Below are 25544 nucleotides of genomic sequence, written 5' to 3' on the forward strand. Positions count from 1 at the left end.
TTTTCTTAAGGAGCCACTGAATACCATTATAATGGTGGTCTAATGACAGGGGGAACCTTATCATGAGGAGAGCTACCTACTGTGTCAGGAAAAGAGGGCACTGTGTGGGTGGCCATGAAAATGATAATCCCTGTATCTCCAGGGCTTTCATCCTTACCTGCCCCCAGCAGGGTGGAGGTCCTATTCCACAGACATAGCAGACCCAGGGGATCTTTGTGGGAAAGCTGAGGTCTACTTTGTGTATTTCAGCATCTTTGCTGCTGGAGTTCGGTCCAGGGATGCAGGAATGACACGAATGCAGAATCTCCAAGAGGTGAACTATTCTTGACACCTGCAGCAGCTAGACAAATAATCCCTTAATGTAGGTTCCCCAGGGCGTGGGTAAGTCCAGGCAGGACTGGAGATTCTGAGTAGAAGAGGAGAGACACTGCTGTAAAATGGCCTGACAAGGACCCCTTCCTTCTTCAACTAGCCTCAGACTCATTTGGTACACCTAGGCAAGAGTTGCCAGTAAATAACACCTGGTATGTTTCTCTGGTTAAAATGGAGGCATTACCATTAGTCTTATGTGACGGAAAGGAAACTGAGCATCAGGAAGAATGAGTTATTATGCCACAGTTTCTGTAAGGAAGTGAAAAAAAAAATTCCAAGGACTCAGTGCTCTGCTTCACCATACAGCAAGGGAAATAATGTTCTGGAAAGAAACATTCCCGACACGGCTCTTAGCTTACAGCATCCTCTTCCAGTGGCCCCAATGCCAATGGTACTTCTTTCAAACATTGCTGCTAACCCGCACTACTTTTGCACCAGTTGGGTCGGAAGTGTACGTTCAGTAATGGAAACTCCAGTGTGGAAACTCCAGTGTCTTTATGCACTGCAATTTCTCCTATTAATTTGGGTCTCAGATTGTCAAAGGGCCTTGTTCTGAAGGAATATCCATTCTTAAATTTTCGAACCCCTGGTCCCCCAGCTGATAAGAGCTGAATTGATCTTGATAATGAACACATACATATTTATTGAGAGACGTGTTCTAATTATGAAAAAATGGTTGGATAGTTCCTGGGTGGCTGAAAAAAAAAAAAAAAAACAGTGCTCTGCTGTATGACCTTGGTATATATCGAATTCTCTCTGGGCTTCAGTTTCCTCATATAGCCCAACAACATCTTGAGTAATATGGCCTCACTCTGATGTGGTGTGTAGTTAATTCATTCAATCAACAGTAGTGAGTGATTTTCTTTTTCTGCGGGCGGTGGGCTTGATGCAGGGGATTCAGCAAAGGGAGAGGAATAAGGACGTGTGTGCTTTGAAAACGCTCAAAATCTCCCATATAAGGTTTTTTTTTAGTCATGCTTTATTTCCATGCTGACTTACCTTTTCAGAAAATACCCCCTCTTCCGTTGCAGAATGGAAATTGGCAAAGAGAGAGGGAAAAGGTCCAATTTGCGCCTTTGCTATTTTAAGGGAGGTTGAAATTACGAGCCAAAGTGGAGTGATGCACTCTCTGGAGTGACCTCCGTTCTCTCCAGCACAGGAGAAAACCCAGGTCTTTTGCTTGTGAAGTGGCTGGGGCTCTTAGGCGCGAGGCATTATTATATAAATTCAAGCTCGCTCCTGATCCTTAGTACCCTGAGTTGCCTGAAGGGGGGAATGGCACCGCCTGCGTTTGCAACCCGGGCGCTCCGGCCGCCACTGCAACCAGAGCAAGGAGCGCCCGCCTGCACCACCTGTCCCCGCCGGCATTCCAGAGTAGAGGCCGAATTGGCAGCAAGCCGGCCCGGGTCGGTCGCCGCCTCAGTCCGCGCCAGCCCTCCTAGGGGTGTGTCTCTGGGATTCAACTCCCCGCCGCTCCAGAACAAGCCCCCAAAGGCATTTTCTTCCTTGGCGGGAGCCTTGCGCGCCCCGCTCTTCGCGCTGCTGCCTCGAGGCCGCCGCAGGCGGATGCACGACCTCAGGCGACGCTGGGACCTGGGCTCCCTCTGCCGGGCCCTGCTCACTCGGGGCCTGGCAGCCGTGGGCCACTCGCTCAAGCACGTGCTCAGTGCGATCTTCTCCAAGATCTTCGGTCCCTTGGCCAGGTACGTGGTGGGCGAAAGTGGGGTTCGCGCTCTGGGTTCAGGGTGAGCCGGGTGGCGGGAGCCGGGAAGGCAGCTGGGAGGAGAGAGGGCAAGGCTCAAAGTTCCAGCGAGCCTGCAGGGAACGGGCTGGGGGACTCGGGACGGGCTGAGCGCGCAGCTGACCGCGGTGCGGCTCCCTCCCCGCTGATCCGCGGGAAAGGGCAGCGCCGCCTCAGCTCGCAAAGTCCGGCAGCCAGCAGGCTCCCTCTCTCCCCTCCAGGGTAGCCCCGAAACCCCAGCTCACTCCCAGCGGCCACCCGGTGGGCAACGGGACAGGCGCCAAGGGAGCCCGCGTTTTGGGTGGGCAGCTCGTGCACGCGGAGGGGACTGGGGTCTGGAGCCCAGGAGAGTCCCCTGGGCCAAGCGGGATGGGGATGGGAGCTGGAGCGGACAGAGCGGGAAGCACCCTGTGCCGGATAGGGGTGGGCGTGCGTTAGGGAGTGCAGAGAGCGGGACGGAGGGATCCTTCGGGGAACGAGGCGCCTAGCAAGGGACCCAGGCTTCTTCCGCGGGGGAGGGGGCCAACGGCCAGCGGGATGGAGTCGGGGTGAGGGGGGTGCAGCAGAAGCCACAGCGCTGAGCCTGCCGGGAAGGAAGCGGGGAAGGGCGCCGCCGTGTTGGAGTACTCGGTGCGGACGGGAGGGGAAAGGGGCGCAACGGTGGCGCCACGGGGAGGGGGCGGTGCGGGAGCGCGGCGAGAGCGGCCGAGCTGCGGGATTGACGTAACGAGCTTGGGTTTCCCCCAGCGTCGGGAACATGGATGAGAAATCCAACAAGCTGCTGCTGGCTTTGGTGATGCTCTTCCTATTTGCCGTGATCGTCCTCCAATACGTGTGCCCCGGCACAGAATGCCAGCTCCTCCGCCTTCAGGCGTTCAGCTCCCCGGTGCCGGATCCGTACCGCTCGGAGGATGAGAGCTCCGCCAGGTTTGTACCCCGCTACAATTTCAGCCGCAGCGATCTCCTGCGCAAGGTAGACTTCGACATCAAGGGCGATGACCTGATCGTGTTCCTGCACATCCAGAAGACTGGGGGAACCACTTTTGGCCGTCACCTGGTGCGCAACATCCAGCTGGAGCAGCCATGTGAGTGCCGCGTGGGGCAGAAGAAATGCACTTGCCACCGGCCGGGTAAGAGGGAGACCTGGCTCTTCTCCAGGTTCTCCACCGGCTGGAGCTGCGGGCTGCATGCCGACTGGACCGAGCTCACCAGCTGTGTGCCCGCAGTGGTGGATGGCAAGCGCGATGCCAGGCTGAGACCTTCCAGGTGAGTCTTTGGCTACTTCTCAGTGGGTCACCCAGGGGCGGGAAAGGCTGTGCCTGCAGTTGCTGGGGACCTTGCGCACACCTTAGCACCCTGAGTGTTGAGTCCCTGATTGATAGAGGCTAGGTATCATAGAGCAAATATTTGCAGCGCCGTGATGCTGTCAGGAAGCCTTTTGGCTGCAGCATGGGACAGCTGGTCTCCACATCAGAAGGCTGGCCTGCTTGGTGGTTGGGAGTGTGGGCAAAGTGGTCCGGCTGCCTGGAATGAGCATCCCCAGAAGCAGTCAGGACCGGGAACCACCCTCAGAGCACTAGAGACCCCTAAAGAAGTGCTCTGCAAGCAGTCTCTGGGTTTATGCTCTATCTCTTCTCTCCTCTGCACCTGGCTTCACAGCCCAGTGCTCTTTCTTTCTTTGGTGATCTTTCCCCGTTTCCTGCTCTCACATTTTCTTACCCTTTTAGTTTCTGGCATTCTTTAGTGGAAAATTCTCTGCCCATCATGTCTGTTGTTGGTTACTCCTTCCTTCCTTTTCCTACTCTTCTTACCATCCATCTCCCTTTCCACTGTTCTTCTCTCTCTAACTCATCCTTTAGTTTCTTCTTCCCTGGCTTCTACTGCCTCCTCACCCCAGGCCTCACTTTTCTCTGGAGAGTGGTTGTCATTCTGTCACTGTTTGCTGACACTCAGTGAGAGATGGCAGTTCTCATCTCGTGTCCCTCACTGCTGCCCACTGTTCACTGTGCTTTTCAAATATAAGGGGGCACTCGGCCGGCCCGAACGCTAGCTGGGAAGTTGCTCTTGACCCTGCATAGGGCTCAGGGGCCTCAGGAGTGGTAGGAGCTTTTTCTGAAGCACAGAGATTCCATAGCCTCAGCACCCATGGCCTGCTCAGGAGAAACTGATTTCTGAGTGGTCTGTAGCCAGCAAGGCGTTTTCTTCTTTCTAGCTGCTATGGCCAATTCCTGGAGGTCATGGGATGCCGTGAAGTGGACAAAAGGAGTTGCTTTGGAGTGAAATCAACACAGCCAGGGCTAGTGTTTCTCAGAAATATCCAGGCTGGGGCAAAGAGTCTATGAGTGGGTTAGTTACAGGGAGTAGAATTGGGGTCTTCCAGCTGGCAAGGACTTGGTCATGTGTGTCTTGCTTTGCCTATTTTGATGACATCATGGGCCTTCAAGGGTGCTGCTACTGCTTTGGACCACCTGGACGCGCCTTACCTCCATATCCCATAGAGACACTCACTCAGTTTCTTGGACAAAATGGTGTTTTGCAGGTGGCTGTTAAGAATGAACTGTGCCTGTTTTTTATTTTTTTTTTCTGTCTAGCTTCAGGAAAGGGAACCCTAGGTTTTCTGGTCACAGCCTCAGTTTACAGTGGCTTTTCTCAAAGATCAGTGTTCTGGCTGAATCCTTTGAACCTTCATTTCCTTTCTACACTAACAGATATGTTTTCTCACGTCAAGAGAACCTTGGTCACAGGAAGACTGGGCCTTGGTTCGTGGCAAGAATTGTGTAAGTCATTTTCACAAGAGTATCATGGTGTTTAAGAAAGTCCCTTCACATTTGGCAGTATTGTAAATGATCTCTTATGCTAGCTGAGCTTGAGGGATGGTGATCAAAGCAATCTTTGTGGCAAAAGTAGACTTCCACCCGCACAACAATGGTGGGGAAGTAAAAGAGAAGTCTTCACTGGCGTGGAAGCAATAGCTTGGTTTAGCGTTTGTATCATGCTGTATTATGGCATGTGTACCCTTTTCAGTTTTTTGAACATGGAGGTTGGGATGTGACAATAGCCATTGCCCTTTGGCAGCTTCCTTCAGATGTAATCTGTAGGATTAAGGACTCATTGAAGCCTTTTGGATTATCCCCAGTTTGAAGCAAAACTGTAATGCAATAATGATTTTCTCAGGCATTGAAAGGGTGATACCACAGTGCCATCTAGTCTAACCAAAGAAGAACCACGTTTGAAAAAGTCAGGTGATTGTGCAGTATTTATAAAAATGAAGTAAAATTTCCTAAATAAATACAATACTACCTCAAGGGCACCTTTATCATTTCATTCCTTTCTGCCCATCTACAGAATTATTCAGTGGTAGCTAGAGGGATCCAGAATTTTCCAGAATATTGACAGACCCCCTGCTTGCAGTATGAGTTCTGATAATGTGTATGCATGCATGCATGATTACACAGCACAAGGGAGATGAAAATTTAGTAGTTAAGGCAACTGCATGGCTAGTGATTCCTGAGGTGATATGCTAGTCTCAGGACTACAGAACACACCTTTGAAGTTTCCTAGTAGAGCAGCCTGTGTAGAGAAGACATTCTATTTTGTCATAAGATTTCATATTGTCTTGCTGTTTCTCTGGGAATGCGTACTGTCTTTTGGAGGAAGGCAGGCAGGACAAGAATATTACCTTTTATCAGAAGACAATGAAATCCAAAGAGACTGAAGGACTTTTCCAAGGTCATTGAGGTCTTTGGTGACACAGCAGAAATCTGACTCCAATTTTGTCTGACTCCATACACTTTGATATGGTGACTGTGCCTTGATAAACAGTTTTGCCAAAACACAATGAGGTATTTCCTACTAGTGATTATAAATGGTAGCTGGCTTTGCTTTCACTTCCATTATTACCATTATCAGCCATTTTACACTTGTAGCTTTAGGGGAATGGTTGGGCCATAGTTACCACCCTGACCTAAGAAAAATGGATTTCCCTATCAGGAAAGCTTTATTCTCAGCAGGAGCAGGTCTTGGGGCTAGATTGCTGTTCGTCTTCTTTTTTATGCTGGAAATCTCTGTAAAGCTAAACAGGATGGTGACAGATTGGAGGTATGGTTGTTGAGTGCTAGAAGGGACCATGTTCAGAGGATGAGCCTTTTACCCTACATTAGATCACCAAGAGGGCCTATGGGCCTGGATTCTCCCCTTACTGCAACATCTGAAATGGTTTCACGTGTCTGGGGACAGTTAAGTGCTTCGGTGATACATATTGTTGAATAAAAATGACTGATCTTATTGTCTGTGGGGAGGGAGGGAAGAAGGGGAGGGAGGGAGCTTGAGACAGAGCCTGAGAAAAGCTCAAGTTGTTTATTAAACTAATATTTCCTTTAAAAAATTAGAAGTTGTGTTTCATCCATCTGTTTGCCAGTATGTTGCCTGAGGTCAGAAAAGAGTTCTGCTCATTTTAGAATTTCTAAGACCATTTAAAAAATGTATCAAAACATTGTTGCTCACCAGCTGTTCAAATTCCCAAATTCTACAGGCTTTTTCCAGGCCGAAACTTCCTGCGTTTATAGCCAACTCTAGTATGTCACTTGGTCTGTGGGAGGAATTCAAAACTGCCAAGGAAGTGCACAAATCCTGTTCTTTAATCGGTAGCATGCTGGCTGGATGTGCATGGGATGGGTGTGGGCTCAACACACTTGGCTATAATGAGTCGCAGAATTTGCATATCTGCTGCAGTCTAGATTTTAACATCTCTATAGTTTTAGTAGCCACATGGAAGGATAACATTAAAATCCGGTAGCATATTGTTGATAGGAATGAACGAAAAGGTTTTTGTTTAGATGTAGAAAAGCTTTCTGTTTGGGGGATCAGCCATTCATTACCAATCATGATAAAAGCTTTCTCTTTCTTTTAAAATGATGCCTTTATTTAAAAAAAAAAAAGCTAGAATACAGTTCAAGTGTCTGATCTTCCCTTGCATGCCCTTACTTGTATTTTCTCTCTTTATTGGTTTTGCAGTGAGGCAGTAGACAAATGTGTGGTGCAGGATGAGGCAGGGAGTGAATGAATTGTTATAGCAAGCAGTGGCACCCATGTGGTTTACCAGGCTGTGGTCCATTGATCTCTCACTTTTACTTAGTTGAAGGTGCCTGTCTTTCTTTCTTTCTTTCTTTCTTTCTTTCTTTCTTTCTTTCTTTCTTTCTTTCTTTCTACCTTCCTTCCTTCCTTCCTTTCTTCCTCCCTCCCTCCCTCCCTCTCTTCCTTCTTCCCTCCCTTCCTTCCATATTTATACGTCTATGCTATTTTGCCTTCATGAATGTCTGTGCACCATGTGCATGTCTCATGCTCTTACGAGCCAGAAAAAGGCATTGAATCCCCTGGGGCTGGAGTTACAGATGGTTTTGAGCCATGTGGGTGCTAGCAATTAAACCTGGTCCTCCAGAAGTTCAGACTGCGCTCTTAGCCATTGAGCCACTTCTCCAGACTTGATGCCTTTGTTTAGTTTATCTGTTGCTGAGAGCTTTTGTGTTGCTTATAGTCATGGATACCAAATACCCAATAGAATCAACTTAAAGGGAAGAACAATTTCTTTGTGGCCCATTTCAGATGGTTCATTGCATGCCTTCTTGGCTCCATGTGCTTGGGTAGGATATCAAGGCAACAGGAACAGGTGGTAGAGGGTTTTTCTTCACCTCATAGCAGACAGGAAGTAGAAAGGCAGGAAGGAGTAAGGTATCTTAAGGATCTGTCCTCAGTGACCCCTTTCTTCTAGCTTGGCCCCATCTCCTAAAGTTTCTACCAGTTCCCAAAATAGTACCAGCTGGGAACCAAGCACTCAAAATTTGAACCTGTGCAGGAAAATTCATATTCAAACTATTATAAAGAGCAGGATGATGGGCAGTGCCGAAAGAAAACCATGAATGAGAGAGAGAACAACAGCAACAACATGTGTAGAATTCTAGTTGTATTTGTTAGAACCTTTGTGTGTGTTGCAAACAGATTGTTTCAGAAGACTCCCAAGTTCTTAGGTAGTATAAAATGGTACTCAGAGTTAGCTTCTGTTGAGAATCTAAAGTTACTTCCATGATGTGGTAATTAAAATACTAGAGCTTGTTTTTATGGGTATCAGTTGTCAACTGAGAGAGTATGAAATGACATTAAAAGAATACTGATCTTTTCCCACTGTCACTCATGTAATAAAATTTTATGAAACTGTCTATTATATTCCAGGGAAGTTACGCTCTTATAGAACTGACAGTGGAAGTGAACAATTTGATACCTTAGATATTTAGAAAAGAAGATGCATTTTGTTTGAAAGCTATCTGAAAATCAGTTATGTCTTTAAAATGTCAAACATTTATCAGAGTTTATTAAAAAGGGAGACTCATCTGTCGTGTGGTAATTTAGATCTAATCTATAAACTGGGAGAAGTAAAAAAATCATGGCTCTGTTATAGTGCCAGCAGTTGAGATTAGAGTCAAACCAATGCCAAAAAGCCCAGCTTATCCTCTTCAGCCTAAAGCCCCTGAAGTTTGCTGTGCAAGGAATAGAAACGTGTAGTATAAATAAGGTGACTGGTGGAGACCTTCCTGGCCTGCAGTGTGTTCTCTGTAAAATGGAAGATTTAAATAAGATGTTTCCCCAAGCCCATTCCTTTATAAAGTATGAAGATAAGTTAGAAAAGGGAGAGATCCATTTGAGAAGTCCCGTGGGACTTTGAGTTTGTATTTAGGAGAAAGGAAGCATTGTGGCTAGCCATGGCATCCTCTTGGCAGTATTAAGCCAGTGGGCATTGTGAGGCCAGGTAATCTGATCTTGCCAGGAGCCTGACCTAGAGAAGGTTCACACTTGGGGAAGTTATGTCTGTAGAGGTAGATGGGGGTGAAGCCCCACCATTAGGAATCTGGAAATGTGATGAAGAATATGAACCCATGTGGGTATGAGACGCTCTTAAATGGGAGAGTATAGAAAGCACAGAAGTAAATGAAGGCATTTAATGTTCATTTAAAGGTGCCTTTCTGATTTATAGTCTCCAACTGAACTAGTGCCATAGATTAAAACAGAGGTTGAGTAGGGATGTAGTTTAGGCTGAGAGAATCCTAAGGCACAGTGACGGGTGCTTGTTGACTAGACTCTTAGTGGGTAGGGTTTGCAAGGAGATGAGAACTGGGGCTCTGTCCCTGGTTAAAGCATAGTGGTATATGTGGGAATCTATGAACCCAGTTCATCTGAATTCACAATTGGCATTATTATTTAAATGATAGCTGCAATTCACACATGGGACTCTTAGCCAAAGAAACGAGGTTTGAATAAAGTAAGAGATAGACAGTTATGATTACATAAAAAATGAGAATGTTCATCTGTCAAAAGAAAGAGCAAAAATGAAAGGCATATGTCAAGCTCATGAAAATATGTGAAACAATTACAACAGACAACAGGCTGAAATAATTTCTGTACAAAGAAACCCTATGAATTGATTAGGGAAACATAGTTTAGAACATGAGGCCTAGGACTAGTTTGTAGAAATGGAAATAAAAAAGACTCAGTCTCCCTGGTGCTAACGAAATGCATATATAAGCATTTCAACTTAGGACAACTTTTTAAAACTCTCTAATTAACCTTAATTCAAAAATATAGAAACTAATCTACATTATCACCAAATGAAACATATCAGTAGCCAGTGCTGAGAAGGATGTATATCAAAATTCTTATAAATTAATGTTGGGAGTATAAATTTGAATATTCCTTTTGGAAATTAGATAATTAGAAATTAGATAATGCAAACCCAGAACATTAAACATATTTACTTCTTCACTGGAGAGATATATTGCCCAGTAGTAGAGTGCTTGTCCAGGATGTGCAAAGTCCAGAGTTCAATCTACAGCACCACAATTTCTTTTCTTTAACCCATAAGTTTTTTCCTGGGGTTTCATTGAAACAAAGCCCCACCACATTTGTTTCCTTGTTCATTAATTCATTAGGCAAATATTTATGATGCAGTATTTGCTATCATCACTGTGATGATGATAACATCTGCACACTGTGATGAACCGGGTAGACTGTCCTTGCCTCTGTAGAGCAGGAAAGAGCCACAAGCTAATTAAATAAAATCATTAGAGGAGCTAGAGGGGGCAATCTTAGTTGAAACAATGGGACTAGGAAGTCCACGTAGAAAAGAGTGCTTCAAGAATGTTAATGAATTCCCTTTGATGATTATTTTTGCAAAACCATGTAAATGTCCTGTTATAAGTATGGGAAATGCTACTGAATTATTACTAAGCAGAACCCCAATAGATTTATGGAATCAGTAAGACTAGGAATATTTTTTTCTTTTGTTTCTTTTTGAAAGCAGAGTGGGGAATGGGAGAGAAATAGAAAATTTCTATTCTATCTCTACTAAATCTAAGCAATAAAAAATACAGACAGGAAGAAGACACACCAGGATCTTAAGAGATGGGGGAATGATTTGTTTTTCTCATTCTGATATTCTGAGGACTTTGAATTTCATTTGCAAGTATATTAATTTGACAATAAACGTAAACCCAGCTGGACTGGTAGCACACACCTTTGAACCAAGTGCTCCAGAGACAAAGGCAGACAAATCTCTATAAGTTCAAGGCCACACTAGCCTCAGTAGTGATTTCTGGGTTAGCCAGAGTTACATGGTGAGACCCTGTCTCAAAATAAATAAATAGTTAGATAAATAAATAAATAAATAATAAAAAGTAAATAATACCAAGTGTTTAAGGCAACATTTTTCTTTTGTGGCTTTGATAAATGTACTTGTATCTAAATTTTGCTCCCTGAAGGCTATCTTTGGATGTTTCCCTAGCCTTTTGACATCCTGGTAGCCCTTAATGAGGAGAATAGCTTCCAGTCCAGTCAACCCTCCCACTGAAAGGCAGAGGTGCTAAGGCAGATTAGTCCAGCACTGGATGCTGATTTTCCCCCTAATTGCCTAATCTATTTCTGACATCCCAAAGAGCTCTATACCAGCATAGCAAAGAAATATCTAGGAGAATTGCTATTGTTTCTTTTTCACTGAAAGTCTCAGGAATTAGAAGGCTCCGTTTTGCTTGAGTATAGCTTTTCAAGATGAGTTAGAATGCAGGCCTTCATGGGACTCAACTCAGCTGATTGCCTAGCCAGAAGATCAAAGACTAGAGGTTTGTTAAGGGTTATGATTCTAAATATCTGTGTGAACTGCCATCATCAGTTAGTGCATGTGTTGCTTTCATTCAGAACAGCCTTCTCAGAGCAGTTTCACTGCATAGGAGTTTTACCTTTAGACATAAATGAAGGCCATTAGAACACTTTATTTCCCAGGTATTCTATTGTCTGTAAGCCAGCTCCCTATACATCTATCAAGGTGCATACTCTTATTGTTGAACCTCCACTGAAACTACACCCAATGTAGAAGTTATTAGGCAGTATAAACAATGCCATTCATGGTCAAAAAGCTAATATTGACATTCCATAAGAGAAAACAAGGTATTTAGTGATTGAGTTTAGAAAGAAGGGCATGAATGGGAATTTCCCTCTTTCCATTAAAGGATAATGAATAATCCACTTAATGGTTCAGGTCATGTAAAACAATGCCATTGCAAGCACAGGGAAATATTTGTCTGAACTTCAGTAAGATCTTTATTGGTGAGAGCGCTTTTCTTGCTCTACTAGGTCTTGGGCTGTGCAGATTATTCAGTTGGTCTTATTGCATCCATTTGTTATATCTGCCATTTTGCCTCCTAGAACAGAACAGTGTTGAAGACTTTGACACATTTCAGAGCATTACACTAAGTAAATCTGTCTTGCACATTTTACTGTGCCTTTTCTGTAATATTATAAGTATTCCAATATAGACATACATGTAGATTAAAAATAAAATTCAATACATGTAAATTCTGCATACATTTCTTACTTATAACTTAGCAATAATTTTAAATTTGTTATCCCATGATATAAATATATCAAATGTAAGCTCATGGGAATTACCAATATATATATTTTTCTGATTAAGCTGTGGGCTTTTTTTCACTGACAATTTAAGCTTCAATTTTGAGTTATAAGAGAATAATTTGCACTTCATTTACTCTAAATTGTCAAGAATTGCACTCTTCCACAATGTAAATGTCTGCAAAAAAGATTTCTTATTCAGTTTGATTGGTTTTTAGATTTTACTAGCACAGATGCCCTAGTGAGCCTGAGAAAACTGGGTTGTTGCTTGTGATGAATTTAGTTCCGGTGAGTCACTTCCATGTACTTGTCTGTGGGACCGCAGCACAATTGAACTGTGCAATGTATTAATTTATATCAGATGGATTAGGCTTGTGTGCATCATCCCTTGCATTAACTGACTGTTCTCTATTGTTTTTGGAATTTTTAGGATCAAAGACTGGGTTCTGTTAAGTCCACCAAACCAGATTCATCCTCAGTATGCCAATTAAAAAAACAATAGTGAAAAATAGAACATTTATTCGGTATGGTCAAATTGTGAACAGGAACAAATAAAGGGGGTCAGGTGATCCTCACAGTCCATATTCAGTGTACTGACATTTTTAGCTTTAAATAGAGAGTAAGTGATATGCATAATGAAGCAATCCTAGTCAAGATGTGGGGCCAAATGTCCTTGACATACCATTATCACTGCTCAGGTCTGTTATGCAATGGTCTCTGCTAGGATGTTAGGATTGTAGGAAATTTCTTCATGCAAGGCAAGTTCCTCCTCTGGCTTGAACATTTTCCTTTTTGAACCATAAACTTCCCAGGGGAAACTAACTCTTTGGGGCCTATTGTTTCAATGCTCTGATCCCAAGAGAAGGGCAACAAGAGTCTTACTTAGAATGTCTTCTCTCCTCCAAGGACAGTTCCAGCATAACTGGACAAATGATTAGTAGAGTCTCAGTTCTGATTCTCATAGAGATTCTTGGGCTTTTGTTAACTGTTCATACGAGTGAGCAAAGCAAAGGGATTTAGAAAGTCACTTGGGCATCCACTTGTGACATGTGACTGTGCATGCCTGCAATTCCAGCACTGAGTAGAATGAGGCAGGAGGATTGCTGTGACTTTGAGGAGAGCCTAGGTTACAAGTGAGACTGAAACCAGCACGGGTACTACATAGCAAAATCATGTCTAAAAAAGGGTGTGTGTGTGTGCATGATCAAGCTACAAAGTGACAGGTAAGGCAACTCAGAGGTAGTGTAAAAAGGTGGCCAACTCACCTATTAAAAACACAGTTTATCACAAGGGATAAAGGTACAAAATCCAGCTGCACTTGAAGGAGTGTAGTAGCCATATTATGTAAACATTAATCAGAAGGAAATTGATGTAGGTACACAGATGTGGTGATATTTTTGTTTATGATCTAACAAATAAAGCTTGCCTGTAGATCAGAGTATCAGAGTACAAAGCTAGCCACACTAGTCAGCTGTGAAGGCTAGGCAATGGTGGCACACACTTTTAATCCCAGCACTTGGGAGACAAAGGCAGACAGATCTCCGTTAGTTCAAGGCCACCCTGAGCTGCATGAAAATGATCCAGTCTCAAAGAGAAGCAGAGCTCACACAAAGGTGATCTCACCACTTGGGATCCCATGCCTTTAAACCCAGCACTAGAGAGAAATGTAAGGAGGGAAGAGACAGGAGCATTGCAGTCCGAAGTTAGGTGGAGACAGATGCAGTTTGAGGATAGGATCCCTTTGGTAGAGGTGAGAACTCTCTAGTGGCGGGCTGCTTTGCTTCTTAGATCTTCAGCATTAACCCCATATCTGTCTCTGGGTTTTTATTATTAAGACCAACTAGAATTTGGTTACACACAGATATCAAATTGGATATACTTTTAAAAAAATCTTTTTTTGTTTTGTTTTTTGGTTTTTCTGTGTAGCTTTGTTTGGAGCTTGTTCCAGAACTCGCCCTGTAGACCAGGCTAGCTTGGAAGTCCCAGAAATCTTTCTGCTTCCCAAGTGCTGGGATTAAAGTTGTGCACCACCACTGCCTGGCAAATAAAATTGATTTTAAAGCAGAACTACTCTTGGGTATAAAACTAATCAGCAAATTACAAATTCAATTTTAACTGTGTGTTTTCACACACATACAACTTAACAGTGATAAGGAGAAATTACAAAATCTACTGATTTCTTCCAAAAATCAATATACAAACAAAAATTATATAAATGCAAAAAATTTGAACCACACAATAGACAAACTCAATATAAAATATATAAATATGCAGATGTACATATACTATACATACAGCTAATACACATATTTACATCAAACTGAATAAATAATTTTTTCTCACAGACTTGTCGAATGATTTGAAAATATTCTGTGTAATGAACCCTAAAGTTATTATCGACAGACTTGGGTAAGGAAATAACATTTTAAAAAAAGATTTATTTCTCATTCAGTGTATGAATGTGTGTCTATGTACACATGGATGGCAGTGCCCAAGGATGCCAATGGCATCAGATCCCCTGGAATTTGGCAGTTTATATTGCCAGGCAGTTGTGAGCTGCCTAATGTGGATGCTTGGGACTTGAACTCAGGTTCTCTGTAAGAGCACTACATATTCTCTTTATATATTCAATTTTTTATTTATTTTTGAGACAGCCTCTCTCTATATAATACTGTAGTCCTGGAGCTCCCTACATAGACTAGGCTGGCCTGAACTCACAGAGGTCTTTCTGCATTTGCCTTGTAGGACTAAGGTTGTATATTACCATGCTTGACTGTAATGCATGTTATCAATTTGGGAACCATCTTTTCAGGCCTTAAGAAATAATCTTAAAGACCATATGCAGTACTATTTAATAATTGGTTGTTGTTACCTGTCCAGCAGGTACAGGGTACCAGATTATGCTTGAGTGCCTGCAAACGATCATTAGTAGGTAGATATTACCAATCTTTCACAGATTACGACACTTCCTTAATTTACATGCAAAGGTGAAGAACTCCAAGTCTGTCTTAGTGAAGAACTGTACGGTTCAGTTATCTTGGTCTGATTGGTGAAGATCTATCACCATTTTGGGGTATATTCTTACACAAATCCTGAGAATGTTATTTTTCATTTAATCTACAGAATAACCCTTTGAGATAGATGTTTTAAAATTTTGCTTAAAGATGAAGAGGATTGCAATGTATCATCTATGTATCTATCTGTCTATCTACCTATCTATCCATCCATCCACTCACCCATTCATCTATTCATATACTATCTATCCATCATTTATCTATCTATATCTCTATATTATCTATCTGTTTCTTTATCTATCTCTCCTGCTAAATCTAATTAGCCTATTAGTATTGGAGCAATATATAAAAATATCCAGAGCTATAGCTCTCGTGTTTAGAAGCATAATGGAGACTTGATATGACTATTAGGGATATTTGAAGCCCGTAGGTTAATTACTTTTGAAAATACAACTGTATTGAAAGTACATACATACATACATTAGGAAGTTTATTAAAGGGACCCAAGGAGATGGCTCAGTTGGTACAGTAGAGGCATGAGGGCCTGAGTTTGATCCCCAGCACTTAGATGTGGCTCCACATGCCTGAAATCCCAGTGCTGAAGACACAGACAGGACAATTCCAAGCTTTACTGGCTGAATTGGTTAGCTGTAGTTTCAGTCAAAGACTGTTTCAACACATAAGATGATTAAGCAAGACATTGATTTCATATGTACGCTCATAAATGTGTATACTACTCCTCATGTGCATACATAGGGACACACACATAGACCACAATGTTTTTAACATGTTGCTCTTTGAAATGAAATCTGCTATTCATTTTTTTCTTTCTTAAAAAATACTTAGACAACTGACGTTTCAAATGATTTCAAGACCATTTTTTTTACAAAGGGTTAAAGGTTTTAAGGTGTGTTAGTCATGGGAGTTTTCTTTTGTTACTGTAAGAAGTAATTAAGAAAAACAGCTTCAGGAAGGCTCCTAGTTTGAAAGAACTCGTGTTGAGATAACTCTACTTTCTTCTAGACCATGCTGAAGCAATGGACCAAAGTTCTTTACCTTGTGGCACCCAGGCAACAAAGAGGCACACAGAGACAGGGAGAGGTCACACACAGTACCTTCCTAGGATGTGCCTTAGATGACCTGCTTCCTCCCAGGTCCCTCATGAAACTTTGTGTGAGTGTGAGTGTGTGTGTGATTTTGCTTTTGTTTTTTGAGACAGGGTTTCTCTGTGTAGCACTAGCTGTCCTGGAACTCACTCTGTAGACCAGGCAGACCTCGAACTCACAGAGATCCACCTGCTTCTGCGTCACACATGCTGGGATTAAAGGAGTGTGCCACCACACCTTCAAGAAGAAACTTTTTAAAACATGAGATGAACATGGTGACACACCACTCTAAGGGTAGATATTCAAGTTCAGGAGTTCAGGGACAGCCTGGGCAACATAACAAACCCCTGTCTTAACAATCAAAAAAAAAAAAAAAAAAAGAGGTTAGAGAAATGGTTCCCCTTTTTTATTTGTTTAATTGCTGCCCTATTTGCACTGAAAATATGCAGTGTACTCTGTGGAAGATTTGGAAGGTACTGAACACCTTGCTTCCTTTGGAATGTTATTGTTGTCTTATTAGTAATAGTGGTGTATCAGTTGTAGTGTTTTCATCGCTCATGACTTCCTCTGTAAATGGCCATTGTGGCCTGTGTAGATCCAGTGTTTTATAAGGAGTGTCAGTGTGTACAACAAGGCAGTTCCTGTCATATGGAAGCAGAGGAGCCGGTGAAATAAAGAGACTCTCTGAAAACCAGAACAGATGAATTTGAGAGCTTGTCCTTATCCTAGGGCCTCGTCATGAAGCTAATACGAATGTGTTTGGCTTCTGAAATAACCAAGTGAGCGAGGGCAGCAAATTGTTATAAGCGTCACTATCCCCTCCTTTTGAAGAGGCAGCTTCAAAAAAGTGTCATTAAGTGAACATGCAAATTAGCAAAAGCCTACCAGCCTGGGAGGCATTATTAGTGGGGATGGCAAAAAAGAAAATTAGGTTGAAGGTATGGAAGAATGGTCATGCCTAGTATACCCAGAGGACAGCAGAAGCTTGAGCTGCTTGTCCACTTAAACAAGACGAAGGGCTGAGTGCAAAATTAACCAGCAGAATATGTTATGATTGGTAAACTGCTTAACAATTTTTCTTTTTGCTGAATATTGTACATGCAATATTTGTGGCAGCTTTTGATGCAGCTATGTTCCAAAATTGTAACAGCCCATGCTAGTTCATTAAGACAGGTTGAAATGCATCATATCAGACTGAATTTTGTGTACTAGTTTAAGAAAACTTAACACATTAAAGACTATAATGAACATATAGAAATAATTTTATATGTAAATATCACATAATCATGTATATTTGAGAATGTGAAGTTGAATCAAGATTTTTAAAAACTTTAGTTTTAAAGGACTGGAGCGATCATTCAGTGACTGGGAGCACTGGTTGCTCTTCCAGAGTACCTGGATTTGAATCCCAGCACCCACATGGTAACTCACAGCTGTCTGTAGCCTCAGTTTCAGGGAATCTGACAACTTCGCACTAATGCACATGAAATAAAGTTAAATAAGTTATTTAAAAATTAGTTTTGAATAAAATGATTAGTGTATATTTCTCCTAAGTAAAGATCCGTACTTAACATGTACCACCCTCAGTTTAGTCATTGTGACTTTGGAGGAAAGAAAAAAAAAACAACCAGAAACAAAAACAAAAAACCCAACCAACTAGCCTTACACAGACAAACAAGAAATAAAGGAAAAGAACACAGAGATGATTTTAAGATTAGTATAACGTTTTACAATCTTTTGGCAGCTTCTGTAGTTATCACCATATGGGTGTACTTGAAATCTCCATCTCTTTCTCATTTATATGTTTATGAAGTTAAAAAGATAGGCACATGCACACACAAAATAATTAGTCAAGTGATGTGTTTGACAATGTTTGGTGACTTAATGCCAATTACAAGAGGTTTAAAAAAAAGCCTTGCATTCCTAATTCAATTGCCCCCATGATTTGGTTTATGCACTTAGGGACAGAATTCACTTGAAGTGCCAGAATTTGCATACATGCAGCCTTGAGTGAGCCGTCTGTTTATTCCAAATGATTTTGAGAAATTTTTAGTGAAGTGCTTACAGACCTGGATAAGCGTGAGAGATCCATTAGGATGATATGGATATCACACTTTTGCGTTTGAGAATTTCCTCTTGTGCATGTGCAGAAAGGGCTGTGTTTTTATTCTCTGGAGATCTGAAGGTACGTAACTCAGCTCACTTCAGGGAGGGCATCTTGTGTCATAGGCACCTTGTCTAATGCCACTGTAGAAAACTGGCTCATAATTTCCCAGAGTTCAATCAAAAGCTGTATTCAGGAAAGTATTTGTATTCAAGAAAGTCAGAGTTTCCTTCTTTAAATAATTTAGTTGCATTGAAATGAATAAAATCAAGATTCTCTCCATTGAATGTCATATTTTTGTTTTGTTTTGTTTTGCCCATTTTTTTTTCTTTGAGACAGTTTTGTGTATTCTGGGCTGGCCTCAGAGTCATCATGTTGCAGAAGATGACTTTGAATTTCCTATCCTCTTGGAGTGGTGGGATTACAGATGTGTCTGTAACTACTTATGCAGTCTGGTGATCAAACCCAAGGCTTTGTGCAAGCTATGCAAGTACTCTGCCGATTGAGTATATCCTGGCTGTGGTTTTCTTTTTAACCCTACCATATTCATTGTAGTAATGTTATGTTCTAGTGTCCAGAGATTAATGTGGAGGTCTTAGGTTGTGAACTTTGGCTAGGAATGAGTGTTCTAAAGGATGTCACAGTTGTCATGTTTCCATGTGGACAGAAAACAAGTAGGTAGCACTAACGCCATCTCTTTAGTTTGACTCTATGAAGCAGGGAAAAAAACTGAGTGCCATAATGCCCAAGGTGTGTGTACCATATTGCTTTGGTTCTTGATTGTTCCGCAAGTTTAGTTTAGCAGACAAACCTTGGTGAATAAAGAGTTATCCCAAAAACCTCAAGGAGTTAGACATGTGCAAGAAACAGTAGGAATTTCAGGTGAAAAAACAGAGACTATACTTGAATCTGAGGAAGAGAAATATAACTGTTGACATAACTAAATGACAGAGTGCCCTTTAGTGATCCTGACTACCCCTTTCCAGATCGAGTGATGGCCTGCCCTGGCATGCCCTCACTTCTCATGGCTGCATACACTTCAGGACCTATCAGTAGACCCTCACCTAGTGCATAGCATTTGAGAGAGGTGATGGCCTAAGGCAAACTGTGGCCGCCCTTGTAGTGAAAGCCTCAGAAGCTAAGGTCTCTGATTTTCATTTCTTTAGGATAGATGCCTACAAATGCACTTGCTGGGTCTTCTGGTAATTACACATTGAGTTTCATACTGTCAAACTGTTTTCCAGAATTTCCAACATTTCCAACAGCTGTGTACAAGGGAGCAATTTCTCCTCACACTTGTCAGCATTTGGTGTTGTCGCTTTTGTAAATTTCAGGCATTTTAATAAGTGTGTAGTACTAGCTCGTTGTGGTCTTGGTTTTAAATGTTTAAATCTGTTCCGCATCATTTCACATGCTTGTTAGCCACCATCTGTATGTCCTAGTTGATGATGTGTCTGTTTATGCAATTTGCCTTAATTCTAATTGGATTGTCTTTTTAAAATTTTGAGTGTTTTTAGACATTCTCTGTATTATTTCTTTTCCAATTATGGTGTTTATAAGTGCTTTCAAGCTTTCAAGCTACTGCTTACCTTTTTCATCTTCACTCAATATTTGATAAGTTCTAACATCATCTCTTTTTTTGTGGATCATGCTTCTGAAGGTCAAGTCTGTAACAATTTGCCTATACCTGGATATTGATTAATTTTCTCCTATGAGTTTCCTCCTAAATGTCTTGCAGTTTCTACATTTAAAACTGTGCTATAACTTGCTGTATTCATTTTTGAAAAGTAAAAATAATGATTTTACATGTATGGGCGCTTTGCTTGCACACATTTATGTGCACCAGTGTAGAAGAGGGCATCAAATTTTCTGAGACTGGAGTTGCAGATAGTTGTGAGCCACCATGTGAGTGCTGGGAGTAGAACCTGGGTCCTTTGCAAGAGTAGCCAATGTGCTTAACCACTGAGCAATTTCTTCAGCTTAATTTCATAACCTTATTTATTCATAAGAATTTTCTTCTATAATATTTACCCTATAGTATACAATAAAATTACTCTGAATATTTATTTATTGCAGTATACACAAACATTTTACTCTTGTAAGCAAATGATTTTCTTTTACATGCATGCATGTACTACAATTTGTTAATCCATTCACCATCTGATTTATATTTAAGTTGTATCAAAATTTATGAGCATGTTGGTCAAAAAGTCAATGTGCTTGCCATGCTAACCTAATGACTTAAGTTCAATCCCCAGATTAAAGGAGAGAACTGACTTCTGAATGTTTTCCTCTCACTCCCACATTCATGTACTGTGGCAACTCATGCCTGTAAGTACACACAGGTACACACACTCACACATGCACGCATGCAAGCACACATGCGCACACGCACACAGGTGCCTATAAGTACACAGGGTGTGGAGGGGAGAGAATTAAAAAAAAATTATGGGGTTGTGAGGGAGCTGGAAAGATGGCTCTGAGGTCAAGAGTAATTGCTGCTCTTCCAAAGGTGCCTAGTTCAGTTCCTAGCACTCAGGTCAGGAGGCAATAGCTTCATAGAAGAATAAACAATGGCTCCCATTGTTAGTATTCAGGCATCTGTGCTGGCCTGTCCTTGGGGTTCTGACAGGATATACCTAAGTTCCCTTTAAAAGGGCAGTGACCACATTCCATCCTCCCCCTGTTTTTCTGCCTGTTTCCCCATCTCCCCTCTACCTCTTCTTCTCTTCTACCACTCTCGTTCCCAAAGGCCAGTCTCCCCTCTCCTCTCTGAATTCCCATTCACTTTCCCCCACCAAAAACTCCTCCGCCCATTTTCTGTTGCATGGTGTCATTCTCTCTTGTGCCTCTTTTTGAAATCACAACATCCATGGGCACCTGCACTCATGTGTATGCACATGCACACACGGAGACACAATTATAAGCAGTAATAGAAACAAACATAAAATTGTGAGCACTTGTGTACAAGTTTTTCTGTGAACACATCTTTTGCATGGGTTTCAGTGGTATGTGTAGACACGGGCACTGGAGTTGCATATACACATGAGCAGAATTGCTGAGTCATATTAAGAGTCCATGTTTGACATTATGAGAAACTCCTCAATTATTTCTGAAGCAACTACATTCCCATAAGCAGCATGGGAGGTTTCTCATTTTTGAAACCTCAATATTTATCACCTGCCTTTAATTGTAGTAAAAGAAAAATGCTCACAACTTACAATTTGTCCTCATTGACATTTAGGCCATTCAATGCTACGAAACCATTACCATTATCTAATTCATACCTTCAAAGTAAACTCCTTACCATTAAGCACTCACTTCCTTCCCTTTTCCACAGGCCTTGGAAACCACTAATATGCTTTCTGTCTCTATGAATTTGCCAGCTCTGAATATTTTATACAAATGCCATCACATCATATATGCCCATTCCTGCCTGACTTTTTTGAAGATTCGTCCATATTGTACCACCTTTTTTTTTTTATTATCGCTATCTTATAAATGTGCCATAGTAGCTTAATGTGTGGCTCTTTGCATAATGTTATTAGTACGTATCAACTGTGTTAAATAATGGGTTTCATTATGACATTTCATTCCTGTATATGAAGTACTTTGATTCTTTTTAACTCCCATATTAATTGCATTTCTCACCATTTTCCCAGTTATTAATTTTTCCTGATGGCTAATGATGTTGGACATATTCTCAGGTACTTCTCCATTCAGTTAATTTCTTTGGAGAAATGCTTATTAATGTTTTTTTTTTGACATTTTTTCATTGTGCTTTTTCTTTTCAGTATTCAGTTAACCATTCTTTATGCATTGTAGATACAAGTACCTTATAGCAGGCATGCTTTTAAAGTATTTTTCCTCTGATTCAGTGGTTTTACTTTATTGAAGATGTCCATTGTACAAAAGTATTAAAACATTTTTTTTGAGAGAGGGGTTCTCTGTGTAGCCTTGGCTGTCTTGGAACCCACTCTGTAGACCAGGCTGGCCTTGAACTTACAGAGATCCACCTGCCTCTGCCCCCCCGAGTGCTGGAATTAAAGGTGTGCACTACCACCCAGCTAAAAACATTTTTGGAGACAGGGTTGCACTATGTAATACTAGCTGGTGTTGAATTCACAGTGGTTCCAGATTTTGAGTTCATTTTTGTGTGTGTTATAAGAAGTCCAACTTTATTTTTTAGGAAAATAAAACAATAATAATTTATTTTATGAGTGTTTTGTAAGTATCTGGACCACATTCATGCAGTGCTTGCAGATCTCTAGGAAGGCATCTCATTTTCCAGAACTGGAGTCACAGAGGGTGCTGGGAATCCAACCTGTGTCTCTAGAAGAGTAGCCATTGCTCTAAACCCCTGAACTCTCTCCCGGCTCCTAACTTCTATGTGGGTATAAGTTGCTCAAGTGTAGTTTTTTTTTTTTTTTTTTTTTTTTTTTTTTTTTTTAAGCTACATTGCCTTAGCAATGTTCAAAATCAGTTGGCCAGTGGAATGAATATAGATTTGTTTCTGGGATTTTAGTCACCTATATAGTTATCTTTATGCTAATGTCACATAGTCATTAATACTACTGCTGATGTTGCTTTGTTATTAGTTTTAAAGACAGATGAAATAACCATTTTTTTTTCTGTTCTGTACTTTAGGAAGAGCTAGCTTGCCCATTTCTGCAGAGAACCCAGCTGAGATTTTGTTAGACATTGTGTTGAATCTGTGGATCAGTTTTGGGTAATAGTGTCCTAATAACAACATTAAGTCTTCTAATTTCTAAAAATTTGTTTGAGTATGCTTTCAATGTTATTCTGTGGATTTCAGATAGTAAGTTTGACATTTAAATATATTATACATTTATTACTCTTTTGCTGATGTTTTAAGTGATATATTTTTGAGAAAGGGTCTCTATCATAAGCTAACTTTGACTTCCCTGTGTGGCCAAGGATAACAAGGTGATCCTTATGCCTACACCTCTGGAATGCTTGGATTGCAGGGATTCATCAGGGCCCCATGCATGGTAGGAAAACATTTCAGCAAATTAGCTATATCCCGAGTCTTAGAATTATTTTCTTAATTATATTTTTGCATAGGTCACTGCTAGTGTATAGAAAGACAGTTGACTTTTGAATATAGATCTTGTACCCTGCAACCCTGATGAACCCATTTATAAATTCTTCGTTTTAATCATTAAGTGGGTATTAGATTTTGTCATAAATTTCTCGATCTATTGAGATAATTAGCCTTTTCATATTCATCCCTCTTGTATAGTGTTTTATATTTAACTGACTCAGGTTTTAAAACAACCTTTCATACATTTTGGCTCTGTATTGTTGGACTAGGCTAGTGTTTTGTTTAAGCTGTACATGTCCATCCGTGCTGGGTAGTTTCATGTCAACTTGACACAAGCTAGAGTCATCAAAGAGGGCGTCTCGGTTGAGAAAATGCCTTCATGAGAACTGGCTATAGGCACACATGTAGATCATTTTCTTATTTAGTAAGTGATGGGTGAGATCTTGAAGAACCAATAAAAATGTCAGGTGATCAATTCATGGACCAAAAGCCAGTATGAGGCAGTTCTGCTTTAATTCCTGCCTCCTGGTTACTTCCTTGAGTTCCTGGTCTGACTTTCTTTAGTGATGGAGTGTGATCAGGATGTGTAGGCCTTTCTCCTTAAGTTGCTTTTGTTCACAATACTTATTACAATGATAAAAAATTAACTAGGTCAGTGTTTTAAAGTTTTTCCCCTTAATTACAGTGTCAGATTCCTATTGGGACTGGAATCCCTTGATTTTGTTTTCTTATTCAAGTTAGTATTCTTGTTTCTAGTTTTGATGAATGAATTTTTGTTTAGCTCTAGGACACTTTGTGCATACTATTCAGGAACTATGGTTCCTGTTTGTATTTCTTATTTTAGGAGTTTTAACCTTGTTTTTGTTTAACACAGAGGTCTTCGCCCAGTGTTTTGGACCATGGGTCCATTAGGAGAATACTTTCCAGAGTCTTTTTGGTGTTATTTTGGTCTACTCACTTTATTTTGTATTACAAGACTGTTATTGCTCTCAGCTGCTATGGCCTGAGAATGCCAAAGGCTTTCCCAGGCCAGACTTCTGAGTGGTTTTGGTGGTGAGGGATGTGTTGGGATCCCCTAATCATATTTCTCTGGTTTGGTGTTGCAGCACCAAGTGAGTAAAGTTTTGGAAACCCGTTAGCTAAAAAATGTGTTAGATCCAACTGCCAATCTCTTTGTGTGACTTTGGCAGCCTACTGCAGCATCTCTGCAAAAGGAAAGAAATCTTAAGCCTGTGAGGACAAAAAGACTCCCCAGAATAGACTACATGCCATGACTAGAGGTCTTCTCCACTTCTGCCTACTGTTCTGTCATCTCTGGGGAAGAGGAATCTTGGACCCTTGTACAAAGAGACTTTCTGGACAACTCTACCTGATGTTATTAGCTCAATTTTTGAAGTTTCACTTGCCTTCACCTGTGTCTTTAAGTGGCGAAAGACAGCCATATCCCTTCAAGAATAAAGACGCTGCCCAGAACAGGTCACTTGTTGTATCTGAGTTTCATTTGTTGGTTGTAACCATCTAACTTAGGCTCTCTTGGTGGAGAGGGGAGTCTGGCACGTTGGGAAATATGAGGGCTGCCGTTGATTTGCCTTCTTTACAGAAGTGGCAGGCTTTTATTATGGTGAAGGTTTCCATTTGCACGGGAGGAGCAATTGGCTTACCTGACCTATTTTCTATATTAGGATCAGGGAAATAACAGGCTTGGTTTGCTTCTCTTTGTTGGGGAGAATCAGGACATGTTGTCTAGTGTGGTTTTCATGTATGGCTTGTCATCTTAGCACCTGTGATGGTTAGTTCTGTCAACTTGACACAATCTAACGTCACTGGGGAAGAGAGTTGAGAGGAAGGGTCATCTAGATCAGATTCCCTGTGGGAATATTTGTGGAGGATGGTCTTGATTGTTAGTTGATGTGGGAAGACCCAGCCCACCATTCCTTGGGAAGGGAATCCTTGCCATTGTAAGCCTAAGTCTTTTGAGAAAAAAGTAGGCATGTATGTATTCATCTTTTACCTTGTTTCATGATTGTGGCTGACTAGTTATTTCAAGTTCTTGTCTTGACTTTCCAACAATGATAGACTGTAACCTGGACTGTACCCTAGAATTGTAAGCTAAAATAAACCCTTTATCTCCCAAGTTGCTCTTTATATTTTATCACAATAATGGAAATAAAATTAGAACATTGCTTTTGTTGGA

The 25544-nt window shown here is 41.4% G+C and overlaps 1 protein-coding gene across 3 annotated transcripts in view; it reads left to right on the plus strand.

The window, feature by feature from the left end:
- The first annotated feature begins 1418 nt into the window (after positions 1-1418).
- Hs6st2 (heparan sulfate 6-O-sulfotransferase 2) overlaps positions 1419-25544 on the plus strand; it is a 271409-nt gene continuing 247283 nt past the window's right edge. Inside the window, exons 1-2 of one of the 3 annotated variants that reach the window (XM_051178804.1) lie at positions 1419-2075; positions 2861-3379. In XM_051178804.1, the coding sequence (XP_051034761.1) occupies positions 1648-2075; positions 2861-3379 (947 nt within the window). In that variant the 5' untranslated portion in view covers positions 1419-1647. The remainder of the gene's footprint in view (positions 2076-2860; positions 3380-25544) is intronic. The other 2 variants (XM_051178805.1, XM_051178806.1) reach the window with 2 other exon arrangements.

The sequence above is a fragment of the Phodopus roborovskii genome, unplaced genomic scaffold (assembly GCF_943737965.1).
Source record: "Phodopus roborovskii unplaced genomic scaffold, PHOROB, whole genome shotgun sequence".
Taxonomy (NCBI): Eukaryota; Metazoa; Chordata; class Mammalia; order Rodentia; family Cricetidae; genus Phodopus; species Phodopus roborovskii.